Source organism: Felis catus, chromosome B1, assembly GCF_018350175.1.
Source record: "Felis catus isolate Fca126 chromosome B1, F.catus_Fca126_mat1.0, whole genome shotgun sequence".
Classification (NCBI taxonomy): domain Eukaryota; kingdom Metazoa; phylum Chordata; class Mammalia; order Carnivora; family Felidae; genus Felis; species Felis catus.
In genome coordinates, this window is record NC_058371.1 from 170,207,334 (window position 1) to 170,227,216 (window position 19,883).

Consider the following 19,883-nt stretch of genomic DNA (forward strand, 5'->3'; position numbering starts at 1 on the left):
GGGGCTTTGGCCAGGAGTGTGGATGGCTGAAGAGAGATTCTTTAGCCTCCACTCCAGCAAACACCAAGATACCCAAGGTCAAGTCACAAGGGCCAGATTTATTCTCTCTTCTCAGAGAAAGAGATCAAACCCTAGGGGATAAAAATGGAATTCCAGGTCCATCTGAAAACTTTGTAAGTGCAAATTTACTATAAAAAGGATGTTCTCCTCTCCGTTTGAATGTAGATTAAATTCTGCCAAATTCCACCTGTGCTCAGAAGTCCTCCTAGTTGGTCTCACGTGAGATCCCAGACACAAGAGCCAGGCACAGTTGGGTAGGAGGTGAACTTAAATCACCCGGATTGGGGACAGCTGGTGAAATACACAATGATATAAAATCTTACACACATCCAGAGTAAGTCACTTGTTCCTCTTACACCTCCATTTCTCATCTATAAAATAGGGGTATATTCTCACACGCCAAAAATGCTTTTTGATAAAACGATGCTGGCAAAACTACATTTGACGAAATGATGCTTAAGAACTTGAGGAAAGGGGCGCCTGGGTGGCTCAGTCGGTTAAGCGTCCATCTCTTGATTTCGGCTCAGGTCATGATCTGATGGTTTGCAAGATCGAGCCCCGCATAGGGCTGTGCTGACAGCATGGAGCCTGCTTGGGATTCTGTCTCCCTTTCTCTCTCTGCCCTCCCCCCACCCCTCCCCGCCAATAAATACATAAACTTAAAAAAAAAAGTAGTTTAGGAAAAAATTCTACTTTGTCATGTACACACACTTTGCTGTCCTTTTGAGTCACTCAGAAGAAAGGAGGAAACTATTAAGGGGAAGGGCGTGGTTCGGCAAAACACTGCACGTGGGTGTTTAGAAAATAGCAATCTTTGGTGACAACACACAAATAATGCTGCCCCAAAGTGGTATGAGTTGTAGCAAGACACCCAGCTGATTGATGACTCACTAGTTTCCTTCTCGGAATGACTCAAGAAACTCTGCAAGTAAATATGTTGCTTAGGCATTTCTTGATATGTTTGTCAAAGGAAATGACACGTAGGAGAGCAAATTAGTAGTAGCAGATAGATAAGCAAAGAGAAGATGTCATTGGTTGCAAACCGGTGGCCTGAGAACAAACTGAGACCTGCAGATGTGTTTTGTGGTTGGTATATGTTGCAAAATGTTTTGAACTGTCAACATTGAAAAAGCTGGAGATTTCATAGGAAAACAATTGCTTGGCATCCCAGTAGCTGCCTCTTTCTTTAGACAGAACTGTTCATTTGTCAGTTGGCTGTAGTCCACACCACGCAGTAACATCCACTTTTGGTTCCGATTTACGGTGCATAACTGGTCCCTGTGGTCACTTGAGTTTGTAGCCCCTGACTTAGGTAATGCCAAAGGTTGGGGAGGGATCCTTTGGGGTCTAGATCAGGACCCTGAGAGGAAGTCCTTACATCTTGAAGAAAGTCAATGGAAAGAAAGCTAGTTCAGCATATCTGAGGTAGAATGTTATTCTTTTAATAAAGACATTCTTTAGAGATCACATGTTGTAAGAACAATCTTGTCTTTGTTTTGAAATGCATTGTAGCTGAATGGACTCTCATTTAAATAACGGATATATGACACCACTCTGATAGCAAGTGAAAGTTTCTTATGAAAGGGAAAGGATTCACTTATCTATGGAAACAGTAGCAACTGCTAACTGCCTACCAAACTTTGCAAAAAGAATCAGAATACGACTGGTGGTGGCAGTTAGAACGCTGCATTTTAGAGCAATCGGGACTTTCACAGAATTTACTTGCTACTGTTAAGTATGCACACTTTCCTGTCCTTACAAATCTGGAACAGAGGGCCAGGCAAGATACACGTGTACTTTGGAAAGTTCACAGCATCAGCTGGAAGCCACTGTTGAGCAGAATATTTCCTGGTTCAACAACAGAGAAAAAAAGCCCTCAGTAAAATGACTATATGTATACAGTGAGAGGGAACATTGGAGAAGTGCTGAGGACAGTGGCAGAATCTAGCCACTTTAAGGCGTTGGCTTGGTTCTCTCTAGCCAGTGCTGGAAATTGACCATCATTTGGTTGCTTCAGATAATCTCCACTGGCATTTGCATGGTCTCTCCTGGTAATTGTGTGTCTCATTTTAAGGAGTCTGAATCCTTCAGTGCAAGGCACTTCCTTAGTGACTCCTACAACCAGCTGCTAAGTTTGACTTGCCTTCAATAGTTGACCTCAAAAACGCATCAAGATGCATATGCAAATATGTATCATTGCCATCATCTGACCATATAACCTTGGACCTAAAGCTACCAGAGAGCCCGGGGTGGGGGGGGGGGAAGGCTTGATTCTCTCTTCCCCAAGTATGAAAGCTGAGCCCTCAACCCCCCTCCAAATTAATGGAATACAAAGTTGATTTGAGTATTTTATTTATAAATGTACATTTACTATAAAAGCTGTTGCATTTTAGACAACTTTTAATTTTTTTTTTTTTTACTATTTCTCAGAGGCATTTTAGAATAAATATTTTAAATGAAGGTTAGTATAACTGATATAGAACATTGGTCCACCCAGAACAGTAACATCTTTTGGACGGACTCACACATGAGGTGGATCGTTTCAGTCTGTTAAGTCTTACATTGTGTATAGATAACTATATTACGTATTGCATTAATAACACTACATAGAAAGAATGGGGAAATGACATGAAAATTTGCTAGTGAAAAGCAAAGAGTGACCCATTTTTCCTTAAGGAAGAGAAAGGACTAGCTTTTGGAGTATGAGGGGGAAAAAATCAGATCTATTTCCTCAGGAACAATAAATCACTCACTTGCCTCATCTGTTTTTTAAACGAACACATTTACATGGTAGCTCAACAGAGCAGAGCATTTTTTTTTCCCTGGGATCTCAAAGATTATTTGAAAAGAAATAGATCATACTCATTATGCTGCATTGGAAAAAACAAGATCTAGTCTGCCCAAGCTGCCATGTAACAGACTCCAAATGAAATCTAAATCAAATATAAATAGAAACAGTTGGCAATTAGAATTTAGAAAATGTTGGAGATTATTCTGTGCTGGTGACTATTGTTCATTATGGGAAAGCACATTTCGCAGCTGGGAGAATGGGGCTTTATTTTTCTTGACTCGATTCAGGCTTCAATACATGTACAATGAGTCTCACTAAGAAATATGTATAAATGGGTTTGTGAAACCAGAAGAGAATGTGCAATATTCATATAATCCTTACATAACGGATGAGTTCCACATGTAAAAAGTATTCTATAAAAATTGGTTATGAATGATCATATTGTACATGTTTTGTGCATTACTTGTGGTAAAGTACTCTGCTAATATCATGCAAAGTGTAAACATCCACATTATCAAAATATTTAATAAAACATGCAGGTGGTTAATCAAAATATTGAACTTAATCTGTACATTTTCAAAACTTTTTACTTTTTAATTTTTTTTCTATTTTTCTTTTTTTTTTTTTCTTTTCTTTTTCTTTTTTCCTGTAAGACAGCAAACACCTCCATGGGAAGTCTTGGTGACTTGGAAGTGACTTCATCTCCGCAATGTACTGCATCCATAATTCATCACTGACTATGTGCAACAGCTTTGCATTTTATAAGGCACAATTTTTTAATGAAATGATGTATAAATTTCAATCTAACAATAGCTCATCCAAATGACAAAATGGTCAAAATACCTCCAGTGGCTGAGGAAATTTCTGCACTTACATGGAACCCGCATGCAGAGAACAGTCTAGCATGTAAATAAATAATTGCTAGCCATACCAAATAAGACACAGAAAAAAATTATTGCTTACACAACAGAAAAACAGCTACTTGATCTCTTTTTATGACTACATTAACCTATTAGGAGTATATCCATAGTCTACATTCACAAAATATCATCCTCACTTACTTGCCATCATTTTAAGGCAGAATAAATAGTTCCCCTTTCCCCAGTCTTAAAGAAAACAGCCTGGAGATCTAAAACGTGATGCTTTTTAGTAACTTGATGCCTTTCTTGGCCAGCTGAAACTCATCACACAGGGCAAAAAGTCAACCAGCTCTCCACAAGAGTTCCTCTCTAAACGTCTCCAGGAGCAAGGTCCAGAATTCTCGATAGTAAAGAGAGTTGGTGATAAAGGAGAATGGAAGAGACCAGTCGTCCACTGCAGTGGGTGGGGCACGATGTGAACTGTAGGTTCTTGCTGATCACACGCCAGTGGCTTATCACAACATATGTCATCGGATCCTACCAGGAGGGACTTAATGCTTTTCTTTAGACACCTGTGCTTCAGGCCCTCAAGGAGAACTTGCAGGCAAGGGTGCGCAGTGGCCACACCTAACGACAGACTGATCTCGATGACAGCTTCCGTATGCCCCCTATTGAGTCTCTTAGTCAATCTACAGCCTGAAGAGAAGCCGGCAACGAAGCTCTCACGGCTATCACTGGCCCACCACTCTTCTCAAGATTAAACTTCCTCACAGATTTTGGTGATGACTTTGGAAATGATGACTGAGATATTTCCCTATGGTTCCTTCCTACCCTTGGGCAATGTCCCAGAGTGTATGTCTAGCCGATATTGGGAGGGTTCTCTTTACCTAATATAGACCAGCCTATATTAATGACGTAACTTCCAAAGCACACAAAATCTAACACTAACGGTGCAATAATTTATTGGTATGACTTCTACCTCAAAAGGTAAGTAACAAATGGTTCAGGATTACAGTATACATTATCAGACTAGCGTCTCTGCGTTAAAAACAAGTTATAGCTCAGAGCTATATGATGTGATTTTTAGTTTCCGAAATGCATGAATCGTATGCTTCTGTCTCAGAAGAGCACATATCTCAAAATTGGCATGCCTCGCACTTTCTGCAGCTCCATTCTGTAAACATGAAGTGTTTGATTCCTAGAAAGACTAAAATAAAACAGGTATATGGTATCATTTACCTCATTAATTCTCAGAGAAGAGAATGAACACATTTGAAACCATAAGCCTGGTGGCCCATGCTGAGATCTTTTTGTGAACTACAGGATCATTACAGTTCAGTATTCTTTTGTATATTCTGTGCAAATGCAAAACCAAAACAAAATCAAAACCAAAACCAAAACCAAAACCGGAAGAACACAAACACTGTGCTACAAAAGAACAGATACCATCTTTAGGAATAGCCTTTCAAAAATTAGATAAATGCCGAGCAGCCCCTGCACTTGGGATTTTGTTAAACGGTTGCCAGGGGACGCGCTCCATCAAGAAACGGTGAGTAATCTGGAAGCTTGAAAACCACGTCACAATGTTGTGGGCTGGCCAGCACCTGTGACAAAGAACACAGAGCAACATTTGGTTAAAGGACTCCACGCTTCTTGTCTCAGAACATTTAGACATTTCCAGTATCAGTAATGACCTATGCCCAAATCTCTTCTCTCTAGGAGGGGAATCTGGTCTCACTCTGCTACTCAAAGTGTGGCCCCAGGAAAAGCAGTATTGACATCACCTGAGCTTGTGAGAAATGCCCTTCTTGAGTCCCATCCCAGAACTTAACATCCTAAATCAGATGATCTTCATCAAGTTTTCTACATTGTCTTCTGGGGCAAATAAGCAAGAAAATAATCTCTCTTCTCTGTTTCTTTAGGTTTTGGTTTCTCTAAGAATAAAAACATTGCAACATCTGTAGCATCTGATCCACATGTGAACTTTTATAAATAGGATTGCTAGATTTAGTAAATAAAAATACGGAACGCCCCATAAAATTTGAATTTCAGGTAAACAACAAACATTGTTTTAGTGTAAGTGTATCCCATGTGATAGTTGAGAGATATTTGTGCTAAATCCTGACCATGCAATATTTGGGACACACACGTACTAAAAAAAAAAAAAAAAAAAAAAGGTCATTGTTTATCTGAAATTCAAATTTAATAGGGCAGAAAAAATTTAATGCGCATCTTGTATTTTATCTGGCGAAGGATGATTTGGGTTCCATATTTCCTGCTGAAACCTTCACAAAGTTTCTCCTTCATTTTAGGCGCCACAGTTGTAATGAGGCGATCGTGACACTGGAAAAGACCCCGGGGATTTTGTTTTAAATGCATTTCACCAGAGTAAACGATGGAACAGCCACAGAGGCACAGTCATCCAACACCCAAGCACAAATGGCACAAGTTGGCCACGTGACGTGACGGCTTGATTTGTGACAGGTAATTTGTTTTGCACTTCCATTCCCATTTACATATGAACTTAAAAACTGTTTACATTGCTTTTAGGAATTGCATTTTAATATGCTGTTATGCTGTTTTTCCCCTCCAAGAGAAAAATTTCATTTAAATGTGACTAGTTACTTGAAGAAAATAGGATTATATATTCAGGTTTTATTATTCCACACAATGAAATTATTTTGTTTCACTTAGAATGCCTATGATGTAAACCACCTCTCACATCTACCCATCTCCCCTATTTGCAACTCAGATCAAAATCAAATAAAAAAGAAAGAAAAATGGTTTTTAGCCATTTCTTTCCATTCTGCCTCTTTTTATTGCATCTGGGATATACTCAACCAATTCAAGTGTATTTATACTTCTCAAGCCAGTTATTACCTCCTCTACTATTCACTCTTAAGCTATATTTTTCTTCTTCTGACACCAAAAGAGAAGTGCTATGCTCAGGTATGCTGGTCATTGTCCCTGTCATGTGCTGGTAAAGTTTAGCCCAAAACACTATTACTGTTTATCCGGAAAAATAAACATGAGAGAAGAGTTAGGAAAAATTGGAAAGAATAATTGGAGACAAAGTGGCCATTATTACTCAGTATTAAAACATATTATGAAGCTATAATAATTAAAACTATACAATATGAGAAAATAAGTTAGTAAGACATAATAAAACATCCAGAAATAGATCCAAATATTTATGGGAACTCAGTTTATGAGAAAGCTGGCATTTCAAATTGGTGAGAACGAAAGGGATTATTATATCATATTTGCACGACTTCTAATTGGGAATAAAATAAGTCTGGATATCTATCTCATTTCTTATCCTAAGATACATTTCTGATGATTGTATACTTATATGTGAAAAAGAAAATAACAATTCTAGGAGAAATCTCAGCTAAACCCTTGGAGTGGTAAAAGTTGTTCTAAATAGGGGGGCGCCTGGGTGGCTTGGTTGGTTAAGCGTCGGACTTCGGCTCAGGTCACGATCTCACGGTCCGTGAGTTCAAGCCCCGCATCAGGCTCTGTGCTGACAGCTCAGAGCCTGGAGCCTGTTTCCGATTCTGTGTCTCCCTCTCTCTCTGCCCCTCCCCTGTTCATGCTCTGTCTCTCTCTGTCTCAAAAATAAATAAACGTTAAAAAAAAATTAAAAAAAAAAAGTTCTTCTAAATAGGAAGCAAAACCCAGAATCCAAAAACTAACTAACTAACGATATGTTTAATTACCTTAAGTGAAAATCTTTTCTATGAAAAAAGTTCACAAAGTGGAAAGACCAATGACAACAATAAGCAGCAAATATAAAATAAAGGAAAAATTTCTTTAAAAAAAATTTTTTAATGTTTATTTTTGAGAGAGAAGACAGAGAGAGAGACAGAGCACAAGTCCGGGAGGAACGGAGAGAGAGGGAGACACAGAATCCGAAGCAGGTTCCAGCCTCTGAGCTGTCAGCACAGAACTCTACGTGGGGCTTGAACTCATGAACCGTGAAGACATGACCTGAGCCCGAAGTTGGATGCTCAACTGACTAAGCCACCCAGGTGCCCTGAAAATTTCCTTAATACACAAAGATCAAGTCGTTCAGATCAAGTGTCAATAGAACAATGGGTAAAAGGTAGAGAAGAAAGATAAATTTTTTATAGCAAAAAAGAAATATAAATGGTCAATAAGCACAGGAAGAGATGCTCAAATTCACTTATAGTTACAAGACATACAGATCAAAGCAATGAGGTTTTCTCTTTCTAACATAACAGAGTGGAAATTGAAAAAGTTTGATGATATCCAGAAGCGACACAGCATGGAGAGAGAAAGAGGCTCTCTCATACACTTTGCAGGGAAAGTGCGCTTTTCTGGAAGATAATGGGCCACGTTGCCTGAAAATTTTAAAAGCACATGATGGTTGGCGGTCCCATGGCTCAGAATCTACCCTACAGATAGGCTTTCAACTGTTCATGAAGACGTATATACACGGATGTTCACTGGAGCCTTTACAAAAATATCTAAAAACTGGAAACAACCAAAGCCCCCATTCATGGAGAATTAGTTTTAAATTATGGTAAATCCATACAATGGGATGGTATTCAGGAATTAAAAAGCCTTTGAAAAGAATGTGGAGAAAGAATACGTTATATGAAAAAACTGCCGTAATATATCATTAAGTTAAAAACAAGAGCCACAAAATGAACAGAACATTTGACTATGCGATTAGCTTTGTGAAAACAATACGTGTGTAGGTAGACGTATTGCACACATACGCATCTGTGTGTATGTGTGTGGGTACACATATATAAACGTACACTCTGTCCCTCTCTCACAGTGGTTAATTTTGGAGACTTTCACTTTTAATTTGGTATCTTTTTAAACAACCCAGTTTTCTAACCTTATGCCATTCATAATTTTATTTACTTTTTCTTTTGAATGTCTACAGAAGTGATCTAGGCAGGGAAGTGATGAGCCTTCTTGCTTTCTTCTTAGTATCCAAAGAAAAACAATCCTGGGAAAATATTAATTACAAATATAAAATAAACAAAAAAAATCCTTTTAGTCTGCCTCCAATCACTTTTTAATTTTTCATCTTACCAGACTATTACAAATCATAGACTATTCCAACTCCATGGTTCTTGTCTTTAGATTTGGAATTAAAAGCAGTTAAATTTTTTTATAGATACGCAAGAAAAAAATTGCTGGCCAAGATCCAAAAACCTAGTTTCCAAAAGAAATGACAATGAGTCACCCAATGTCTCAATCAAAATAAAAATCTGGATGAAAACAGGTCACTGTCACCCAGAGGTGGGTTCAGGTTTGTTCTCTGCTGACATCCTTCAAGCACTTTAAATTATGAAAGAAATGCACATTTACACTACGTTTAAAATCTGGCTCAACAGTCCTTCAACCTAACAGTGCCCTCTTCTGGTTCTATGGTTCACATTCATCTGGTTCACAGAGGTTGAGAAAAATGTATGGAGTTTACGGAAGGTGATTGGAAAAATCACTTTGAAATCTGGGAGGAAAGCGTTTAGTTCTCCATTCTAATGTATAAAAACAAAACAAACAAAAATACAGTTTGAATAAATATATTTAATTACTATATATTATATATGTATGTATACTTACAAATTATACACAGTATACTGTTTTTTTTTGTTGTTGATCATTTTATGGACTTTAGCTCTTTTTCAAGATTTTTCAAGATTTATATATATCATATATGAATAATACATAATATAAAATTAAATTCAATATTATGCATTATATCAATATTGTATCTTATATCAATATTATATATTATATAAATGATATATAAAATTACTTTCTCTAGGGGCACCTGGGTGGCTTAGTCAGTTAAGCGTCTGGCTTTTTATTTCACCTCAGGTCATGCTCTCATGGTTTGTGGGTTCAAGCCCCATGTCAGGCCCTGTGCTGACAGCACGGAACCTGCTTGGGATTCTCTCTCTCTCCCTCTCTCTGCCCCTCCCCTGCTTGCACTCTCTCTCTTTCTCTCTCTCTCTGTCTCTCTCTCTGTCTCTCTCTCTCTCAAAAATAAATATACATTTCTAAAAAGCTTAAAATTAATATCTCTATATAATATGTGGTATAAATAGTTCAGTTTGAGGGCAGAAGCTCAAAGTTGGAACTGTTTTGATTTTAAGTCAAACGTTTATCACAGATCAAAACCACCTGGGTTTGATCCAATTCTTATTTCCCTTTATTAAAATAGGAATATGCCTCTCTGAATTTAGTAAACCTATAGCAATAAAACAACTTAATTTCAATAGTACTCTTAAAATCTTTGGGCTTGCAGATTTAGAGACCTGTTAAAAAAGACCAAAAATGTCCCTTCACTTACTTTGAAAAATGATAAAAGATTCTTGCATTTCAAACTCCATCTCTTCACTCCCATTTTTTTCTTAAAGGTAGAATTTCTGACTGAATTTGCTAGACGTCTCCTGCTATCTAGGTTGCCCACCAGAAGGACCGTGGGCAGAAGGACTTATGATGGAGAGAGGATTCAGAGGCCAGCCACTGGCTACTTGCAGCATTTTCTGAACAGCAGCTGGGCAACAGCACCCCCTGGTGCCCTCAAAACCAACAAGAACCTTCTATGGTTTTAGACCCAGACATGACCAGAGGGCAGGCTGCTCAAAGGAGCTTCAGGGCAGCACGGATTTGTCAAGCTCTGTTTGTGTCCTCAGGTGTTTTGGAGGAAGGTGGGGTGGGGATTCACAGAGAAGTAGAACCCATCATTTTGTCTCTAAAGGAGCTTTTAATTCAGTTGGGAACAAAACCAGATCATGTCATGAAACTCCTGAGCGCAGGGAATGCAGACATTGCGGAGTTGGTGCTTGATCTGATGAACACTGGAGAGCCACTGTTCACATTTAAACCATCCCAAATGGTGCTGGTCTTCTAAAGATATGCCTCTACAAATGAGGAGTGTTTCACAGACCTTGTTATCTTTCTTCTATCTCACCCAAATCTCTATGGTGAGCTCAAGCAAGGTCTCAAACTTAGTCTACAGTTTTTACCTGCTGGTGTACTAATGGATAAGAACATTTTTTCTGGATAAAAAGAATATGGCCCACACAGTAAATGTCACTTCCAGTAGGAAACAAATGGTAAACAGAGATTATTTCATTATTTTTTCTTTCACCTAGATGCTAATAAATCTTACCCTCAGAGTAGGTATGTCAATCAATGAGGAGGTTGAATTCTGGCTTCTGTAAGAGGCATGTGGTTCTGTAAGAGGCATGTGATCGCACTCACTCATTTTGAAGCATCCTTCCCCACACCCCAGTACTTACTTCTGGATCGCATGTAGCAATCATTACAATTTAGAAGACCATTTCGAATCCTAACATCCGTCCCGCTTACTGCATCTCCAAGCTGTCCTTTACAAATTCCACACTGTAGGGCAGAAAGAACAGAACTTATAAGGTGTACGAGAAGTCATTTCTTTATAATGCTTAGCTGTGGTTCCCACAAATACACAACAATCACGTGTACAACCTCCACATGTGTTGTGTTAGATGCTGCACCACGAGCTGACTTACAGCCACAACACGCTTCTAGCAATTTATCCTAACTCCTTGTATTTTACAGAGAAGGACACTGGTTCAGAGGCTCCCTGACTTGTTCAGGGCTGGAAAGCTGGTAGGTGATGTCAGGTTGGTCCCAAATCAAGACAGAACAGACACTTCAAACAGATGAATCCACGACCAATGGATTATCAGTTGACACTTGTCTGTGAATAATCTTTAAATGCTTTCCAGAATTGTTGGCCTGTTCTACCGGATCAGGATTACTAGGAAACAGCGATTCCACTTTACATTTCCACACTAAAAGCAGTAACACCCAGAGTAACAAACCCGCTGGGAATAGAACACCTCTTAGCAAAGTCAGCCCGAGTGCAGGAGGAGACTGGGGGCTAAACCGCACTGGTTGGAGCAGAGAAAGTGGCAATGGGGCCTGGTTCAAAGGCCAGCCTCTTGCAGGGGTGTGTGTGTGGGGCGGGGGGGGGGCGTTAAGACCCAGCTCCCAAGTAGAGGGCCAGCCTCAGACTCATGCTCCGAGGTCACCAGGGGCAGAGGAAGGCTTCATCCAAATGACGTGAGAGGCTCCGACTTCGCAGGGGTTGGGGGATACATCTAAGAGGTGATGTGCCTTAAATGTCAGACCAGCTCCAGGAAGTGAATAATTAGAGAGAATGAAGGCCTTGACAGCTAAGAAGGCAAGTCTCCAATCCGTTGAGAAACTGCAAAGACTCTCTGCCATCTGGATTATTTCAAGTTCAGAGAAGGTCTCTGAGAACAAACTGGTGTTGGAACATGTTACCTTGGCATTGTCATGAAATTTTAAAAAGTATATTCTTTGAGCCTCAAAACACTCTGAGACAATTTAGGATATACATTGTCTAGCTTTGTTTTACAATGAGAATATTGATAAATTGAGTCTAATTAAGCACCCATGTAGTGTTTTGCCTATGATAAGTCTTACTTTCCAGTAATTACTGCTAGATTATTAAATAACATCAGTAATTCACTCACTTTCTCTGAGCTAATAGGTAAAGTGGGAGTTATTTTATTTTTTTTTCAACGTTTATTTATTTTTGGGACAGAGAGAGACAGAGCATGAACGGGGGAGGGGCAGACAGAGAGGGAAACACAGAATCAGAAACAGGCTCCAGGCTCTGAGCCATCAGCCCAGAGCCCGACGCGGGCCTCAAACTCACGGACCGCGAGATCGTGACCTGGCTGAAGTCGGACGCTTAACCGACTGCGCCACCCAGGCACCCCAAGTGGGAGTTATTTTAAACCCATGCAAGTTTACTTCATGGCTGAAAAAGCTATCAACAAAGAAACAGAACAAAATTCAAGAGGGGAAAAGAAAGCGTGTTAGATTAATGAAGAGGAAGAAATGACTCTTGTTTAGAGTTTGGGGGTTTAGCTTCAAAATTAGATATTAACTTGAACTGTGTCCATGAGTGAAAAACAAAAAGGAAATGCTGAAACAGAACAACTTGTAAGTTTTGTAATAAATGAGCTAGAAGTGGTTAGCGCACCTCCTTTTAGCGGGGGATCTGGGATTGGAACGTAGGCTTCCTCATTTTCAATGTATTTATCAACTCATTCATTGAAAACTATCTACTGACACCATCTCTGCCAGGTTCAGAGGAAATCGTGGTGAGCTGGACAGACATGGTCCCTTATGGAGCTGACAGTTTATTTGAGGAGATGATAATGACACATTTAAAAAGGTGAGAGACAAGGACCATGAAAGGCTCTCTAAGGACCTGTAACACAGGCAGCTGACTTAGTCTGGTGGGCAGGGCGGCTTCTCAGAGGGGGCAATATTCAATCTGTCATCACAGGCATATTCGTTCAGAGACCTACAATTCTGCAACTAGCTATTAACCATTTAATTGACAGAACATCTTTCATGAAGTCAAGGCAAAAACCCTTTGAGGTTAAGTCACTTGAGTGTCAGAAGCAGCGAAGATGTTATATTGCAAATAAATCCACATGACCTTCACAGATTCAGAGGTATCACTGTCCTGCCAGGGTGGCTTTCTCTGCTTCCTGCTGGAGTATATGCTCTTTAGCAACGAAAACAGTCTTGGAAAGACACTGCGCAAATTGGTTTTGCCTCTTCTTGCCCGATATCCCAGAGGGATGTGCTGGAGGACGGTTTCATCCTGAAGGATGGGCTCCAAGAACAGCACTTCTGTACAACCTAGAGGGGCTGGCCTTCCAAGCAAAGGCTGTCAGGGTTTCCAGGAGGTCCTTTCTCAGCCCAGAACGATGCCAGAAGACATCACGGAGCTGCACTTGGGGAGGAGAGTGGTGCTTACATACCCGAAAGCACTGGATGTGGAAATAGAGCTGGAGGGTCTCAATGATCATTGCAGCTCCTTTACCCAAAGGGAGCCCACAGGACGAGCACAGCTTCTTCCCGCTGATAGACCTAGGTTTCAAAATATACGTAATAATAAAATGTTCATTTAGAATAGTTGGTCAAACACACAAACATGTAGCCTCACGTAAAAAAAAAAAAAACAAACCACGGATTTTAAAAATGTTTATGTCATTAATGAAATGGCGATTACTGAACTGATAATGAGCAGGAATTAAGCATTAGAGATGAGTCGCAAACAACTGCTAAATACAATAGGCTTCCGTGATGGTATGGAATTTGGGGTGTGTGTGTGTGTGTGTGTGTGTGTGTGTGTGTGCGTGTGTTTCAGTTATTTGTTTTAAGAAGTCTATGTTGTGTCTATTCAACCACAATGATTAAATGCCTTGAAATGATTCAATGTTATTTATCATAGGTTTTCTTAAGTCCGAAAAGATCATCAAATTTAGCTCCACTAAGGTTTCAGTGTTGCTTTAAAATGTTCTATAATTGGCTCATTGGCCCACTAGGGCATTTCTTTTAATTTATTAAGAAAAAAAGATTGGGGGGCTCCTGGGGGGCTCAGTTGGTGAGGCATCAGCTCAGGTCAGGATCTCATAGTTTGTGGGTTTGAGCCCCACATCGGGGACGGTGCTCACAGCTCAGAGCCTGGAGCCTGCTTTGGATTCTGTGTCTCCCTCCCTCTCTCTCTCCCCTTCGCCTGTTTGCACTCTGTCTCTCTCAAAAATAAACATTGAAAAATTAAAAAAGAAAAAGAAAAAAAACTGTTGTGGCTGTTTAAAAAGAAGCAACTGTGATACGTCCCAATAGGTACCAGGCAGACATGAGACCTACGCTATGCTCTGTCACCAAGTTCTATGATCTGGTGTAAAGAACTCACTTTGGGTTTCCCTTTCATTTTTAAAGCGAGAGGACTGGATTTATGTACCCACCACCTCTTCCAGTGCAAACACTCTGTGCCTCCATGAGCTGGGCACTGGCTGTCTCTGTGCACTGTAAGCAGCCGGAGGGCCTGGGCTGAGTCTCCCCCATCTCTGCTACCCCTGCAGCCTCTAGCACAGGGCCCACCACCGGACTAGAATGGGACCCTGCAGACAGCACTAGAGGGCTGTCTTCTAAGGCAGCTTTCCCACGACTCAGATCAGATTGCAACGATGCCTACTGTCTGGAAAGCTCTTGGAATTACCCAAGACATTTAAAAATCTGACATTTCATTCCAAAGCCAACAGGGTACAGAGGAACTGAAGAAACGGAAAGGAAGACAAAAGAAAAGAGGAAGAGTTGCTCCAAGCAAACTCTATTTATTAGGATTTCCCTCTTATCCGGTAGTTAAATGAAATCTCCAAATCAAAGAAAACATCTGAGTACTCAGCGATTCGTCTCTCCCGTGAATGGGAACTCAGGCAGCTTTTAAGAATATCATGGGGCCCAATTAATGTCCAGAAGCAATCATGACAGAGCTTGAGTGGGGTAAAGAGAAGGATGAAGTTTCGCAGCTAGCCCCCGCCCGGTTCACTGTAAGAGCCATCAGCAGACCTTGCCTAGAAGGACCAGGCCAACTCGGAGGGAGAGGCGCCGGCTGAGGAGCCCAGCAATTGTCTAGTGGATTTTATTATTAGATTGCAGGTCTGCACAATGTAATTAAAGCCCTATGGCCAAATCTGTGCCAACATCATACACTTGGCCTTTTCTATCGTGGGCTGAGAAAATCTGCAGGCGGATGGCGACTGTATCCTTTCCTCTTGTCCGTGTGTGTGTGTGTGTGTGTGTAGCAAGAGAGGTAGACGGACAACTCTCTTAAAATCATCTGGCAAGCACTTATTTGGTTGAAATCATGCTCAGCAGGCTCTAGGCAAAACCAAGCAGCCTCAGAAAGGCTTTCCAACCTCTTGTACCTGTTTGGTGATTGGCCAGGAGGGGTGGGAGAACAGGGGGACAAGTGCCCAGCCTGGAAATTCTCTCGAGGGCTTTTCCTGTAACATGGTAAAGGAGCCAAAAATTATGAGAAATAAAGAGAAGCCCATCCCACGAGAAAAAAACATTTTATTTATTTATTTATTTAAAAAAATTTTTTTTTCCAACGTTTATTTATTTTTTGGGACAGAGAGAGACAGAGCATGAATGGGGGAGGGGCAGAGAGAGAGGGAGACACAGAATCGGAAACAGCCTCCAGGTTCTGAGCCATCAGCCCAGAGCCTGACGCGGGGCTCGAACTCACGGACCGCGAGATCGTGACCTGGCTGAAGTCGGACGCTTAACCGACTGCGCCACCCAGGCGCCCCAAGAAAAAACATTTTAGATTAAAACAAAACAAAACAAAACTCCCTTGACAACCAAATAAAAGACAACAGAGTGTCCTAGTGGTAATTCAGGTCAGGATCTTGCAGTTTGTGAGTTCGAGCCCAGCGTTGGGGTCTGTGCTGACAGCATGGAGCCTGCTTGGGATTTTGTGTCTCCCTCTCTTTTCTCTCTGCCACTCCCACACACACTCTCTCTCAAACATAAATAAATAGTTTTTAAAAAGTTAAGGGCACCTGGGTGGCTCAGTCAGTTAAGTGTCCCACTTCTGCTCGGGTCATGATCTCATGGTCTGTGAGTTTGAGCCCTGTGTCAGGCTCTGTGCTGACAGCTCAGAGCCTGGAACCTGCTTCAGATTCTGTCTCCCTCTCTCTTTGCCCCTCTCCCCACTCACACTGTATCTCTCTGTCTCTCTCTCTCCAAAATAAACACTAAAAATTTTTTTAAAAAGTTAATTTCATTTGTAAAGAAAGGGACAGAACACAGAAAAGAAGGAAGAAAAGAGAAACGCCAGCACAGAAGTGAACAAGTGAACGAGACGAGTCCATCTGTCTTCAAACCGTTTGCAGAAAAACTCCCTGAAGCGCTGCCCACTCAAACCTCCCTCCTCAGGGAGAGTGTGTCTTCTCCAGAGTATCAGATTTGCATGTAATACCCTAAAGTATAAGTACATTGTCTTTAAAAAAGGTTGAAAATCGGGGCGCCTGGGTGGCTCAGTTGGTTAAGCGATTGACTTCGGCTCAGGTCATGATCTCACAGTTCGTGGGTTCGAGCCCCATGTTGGGCTCTGTGCTGACAGCTCAGAGCCTGGAGACTGCTTTGGATTCTATGTCTCCTCCCCTCTCTACTCCTTCCCTGCTCATGCTCTGTGTCTCTCTGTCTCTCAATAATAAATAAAAACGCTAAAAAAATTAAAAAAAGGTTGAAAATCACACAGGAATCAGCAACAATAATGATTACTTCTCTGTGATGTGACCTTCTATTGATTTTGCGTGTCGCTGGAACATATGGAAACAAAACTGGTTAGATGTAAGAGAAAAGGGAAAATGTGTCATTGAGAAAAAAAGTGTAACATGAAAAATAAGGTAAAAAGGTGAACTTACAAACGAGTCACCACCACCACCCGCACTGCATAGCTCTACATTTGCTATCTTCCAGGCATGAAACCCCCTGAGGCAAGTACTAATATTATCTTGATTTTACATATGAAGAAACTGAGGCAGGGAAAGATGAAGTAACTTGCTCAAAGTCCTCTGCAGGCAAGTGGCAGAGTTCAAGTTTGAATCCAGGTGTTCTGGTTCTAGGTAGAATCTAGTTTTTAAGAACTGATTACAAGAACCTCTGGTCCAAATATGATCTTATAGTGGAACTATGGCTTTATTTTGACTTCCTTTACCACTTAACCAGTCAAATACTTTGGATGAGCCTCAAGATTCTCGTCTGTAAAATGGAAACCATAACCCAGTAAAGTTATTGGAAGAGTTCAGTGAATAAATGCATATAAAAAAGAGGGGAGATATGTAAACGCTTCAGCACACTTTCATACATTGACATGCTTCAAAAATGATAGAAACTATTCTTATTGTAAAATAATACAGTTTTTGCAAACTTAGAATATAACCTGGGGTAGTTACTTAATGGGACAGCATGTAAATGAGAGAAAAAGTTTTATTTTTCCTTGAAAGAACATTTGTTGATAGTCTATGAGACAATTTCACTCACTTAAATAAATTCGTAATACAACAGGCCTGTAAACTCTTCCCAGTGTTTAGATTTGTGGGTTAAAAACATTACTTTGCTCTGACAGATTGATAAAAATCAGAGTGAATATTTACTTGCCAAGAAGACTGTCTCAAACATCCATAAATACTTGTTATCTGGTCACTCAGAGTCAATGGAAAGAAGCACAAAAATGCTGCTGACATCTTGCCATCTCATCCTACTTTTCCCGTTGTTAGTTAAAGAAGAACAAACAAAAGGAATTCCACATGCGTCTTATTTGGCTACTCACTTCCGCCTTTCACTCGGAGACTCGATCTGATGGTTAATGCTTTTATCCAAAGGGAGGGTTTTTGGCTTCACATCTTCTAAAATGTGCATTGGTGGGTTTGATACCTGCTGACTCTGAGATGGATCTGAGGCCAAGTAAAGAACATAAACTTAGTTAGTGTTCAATAAGGTCACCCTCGTGCTTTGTATGTCACCTTTCTTTAATGTGCTAATGGCTGCTGTGGTCTTACGGGGAGTTCATCTAGACTCTGGGCCCACCCTGGTGGGAATCTATTCACTGTGCTGTTTAACATAAGCTATGAGAGAAGCTTGTAGTCAGCAGAGGTCACACCTGTCTGAACCACGTTACGGGGCTTACAATAATTTAATCATTGGGTTTAAACCCCCATTCTTACCCTGAGCTAGCTGTGGGTTCATCCCACAGTGTAGGGCTCCAGTTTCTGTATCCAGCTGACGGTCCTGATGGATTCCTTTTGATACAGGACTCTTAGAATGAGCCATGGCCCCTTGAGTTAGGCTGTTAAGACAAACCAGTACATTTCAGAACAGAAATGAAAGCAACTGAAGTAAACGTATCCTATCCCTTAGGGCATGGAAGTACCAGTTGTAATATGAAAACAGAAATGGGACTAACTAAATGTTTATTTATTCTTTTCATTTTTTTAATGTTTACTTATTTTTGAGAGAGAGACAGAGTGTGAGTGGGGGAGGAGCAGACAGAGAGGGAGACACAGCATCTGAAGCAGGCTCCAGGCTCTGAGCTGTCAGCACAGAGCCTGACACAGGGCTCGAACTCACAAACTGCGAGATCGTGACCTGAGCTGAAGTTGGACACTTACTGACTGAGCCACCCAGGTGCCCCTATTCTTTTCATTTTAAACCAGATGTAAAGTAGACTTAAAACACTGGACAATGCTGCATATTTTCATGACCCACAGTTTCATAAGCTTGGAAACCATTATTTCTGATGTCTTCCCCACCTCCCTGTCCATAAAGCTCTTCTCCAATAATATCAAGGGATGCCAGGGCTAACTGGAATCTCCCAGATTTTCATGAGAGAGGACTTATTGTAGAAATCACTTGGGCCGCATAGGATTTGGGCAGCCCATACTAATCACTGGCCTCGCAGTAGATTCTGTATGCAAAGGAAGGAGAGATGGAGGAGGTTTAAGAAAGTTTCTGGGAAAAACAAGTTTCAGGAGATGACAGGGAGTGTCTGGAGAACCATGTATAATGTATAACAGGGAGTGTCTGGAGAATCCATGTATAACGCTTGGCGGTTTCATTCAGATATTCCCGAGTAGTGGCTTTCGTTGCACGAAACTTGGAAGTTCCTTTGAAAAGCGTTAACTGGAAACAGGCGTGATATTCCAGAGACTCTGCAGACTCTGGACCTGGGCCTGAAGCTCCTATGTCCACAATTCAACCGGTCTTCCAGCTGATGGACATGGGAGAATTCTCAGAGCAAATCCCACCAGAAGAGCTCAGCTCCCAGCCACACTTCCAAATTAGACCATCTTTGACGCTTAGCCTTTCATGCCTTTGGGTCCCTCTGCGGATGCTGTGTGTGGATACACATGCTGTATATATGCACGCTTGTACCTGTGCATGCACACACATGCTGGCATGTTTGCTAATATCTTCCTGGTATCTCAGAGTCCCAGAAGCAAACATCTGTCTCACAAAAACTTGCTGGTGGCAGGGTACTGCCAGCTTCCTGGGATTCTGTGGGCTCCTTCCTTCTAGGAATAAACTCACTACAGCCGATAGCTACAACTGGATTCTGTTCCAGTTTGAGCCAGCTCTGAATGCTCCACGGGTTTCTTCGTGTCCTTTTCTGATCTCCCATGGGACACAGTGGAACCCACAAGGTGGGGTGATTAGCCACAACCAATGTGTTAGTTATCCTTCATATTGTCACCCAGAATAAATGTAGCTTCTTGCACCTCAGAGGATAGTGGCAA

At 41.0% G+C, this 19,883-nt stretch overlaps 1 protein-coding gene across 14 annotated transcripts in view; it reads right to left on the reverse strand.

Annotated features, from left to right (window-relative positions):
* Positions 1-2,395: 2,395 nt before the first annotated feature.
* The window catches only part of LIMCH1 (LIM and calponin homology domains 1), a 331,860-nt gene continuing 314,372 nt past the window's right edge, over positions 2,396-19,883 (reverse strand). For 7 of the 14 annotated variants that reach the window (XM_023253162.2, XM_023253165.2, XM_023253167.2 and 4 more), the window contains 6 exons: positions 18,315-18,436; positions 17,921-18,044; positions 15,507-15,584; positions 13,554-13,662; positions 11,004-11,106; positions 2,396-5,315 (listed from right to left, as the gene is read on the reverse strand). In XM_023253162.2, the coding sequence (XP_023108930.2) occupies positions 5,290-5,315; positions 11,004-11,106; positions 13,554-13,662; positions 15,507-15,584; positions 17,921-18,044; positions 18,315-18,436 (562 nt within the window). In that variant the 3' untranslated portion in view covers positions 2,396-5,289. The remainder of the gene's footprint in view (positions 5,316-11,003; positions 11,107-13,553; positions 13,663-15,506; positions 15,585-17,920; positions 18,045-18,314; positions 18,437-19,883) is intronic. The other 7 variants (XM_023253168.2, XM_023253171.2, XM_023253170.2 and 4 more) reach the window with 1 other exon arrangement.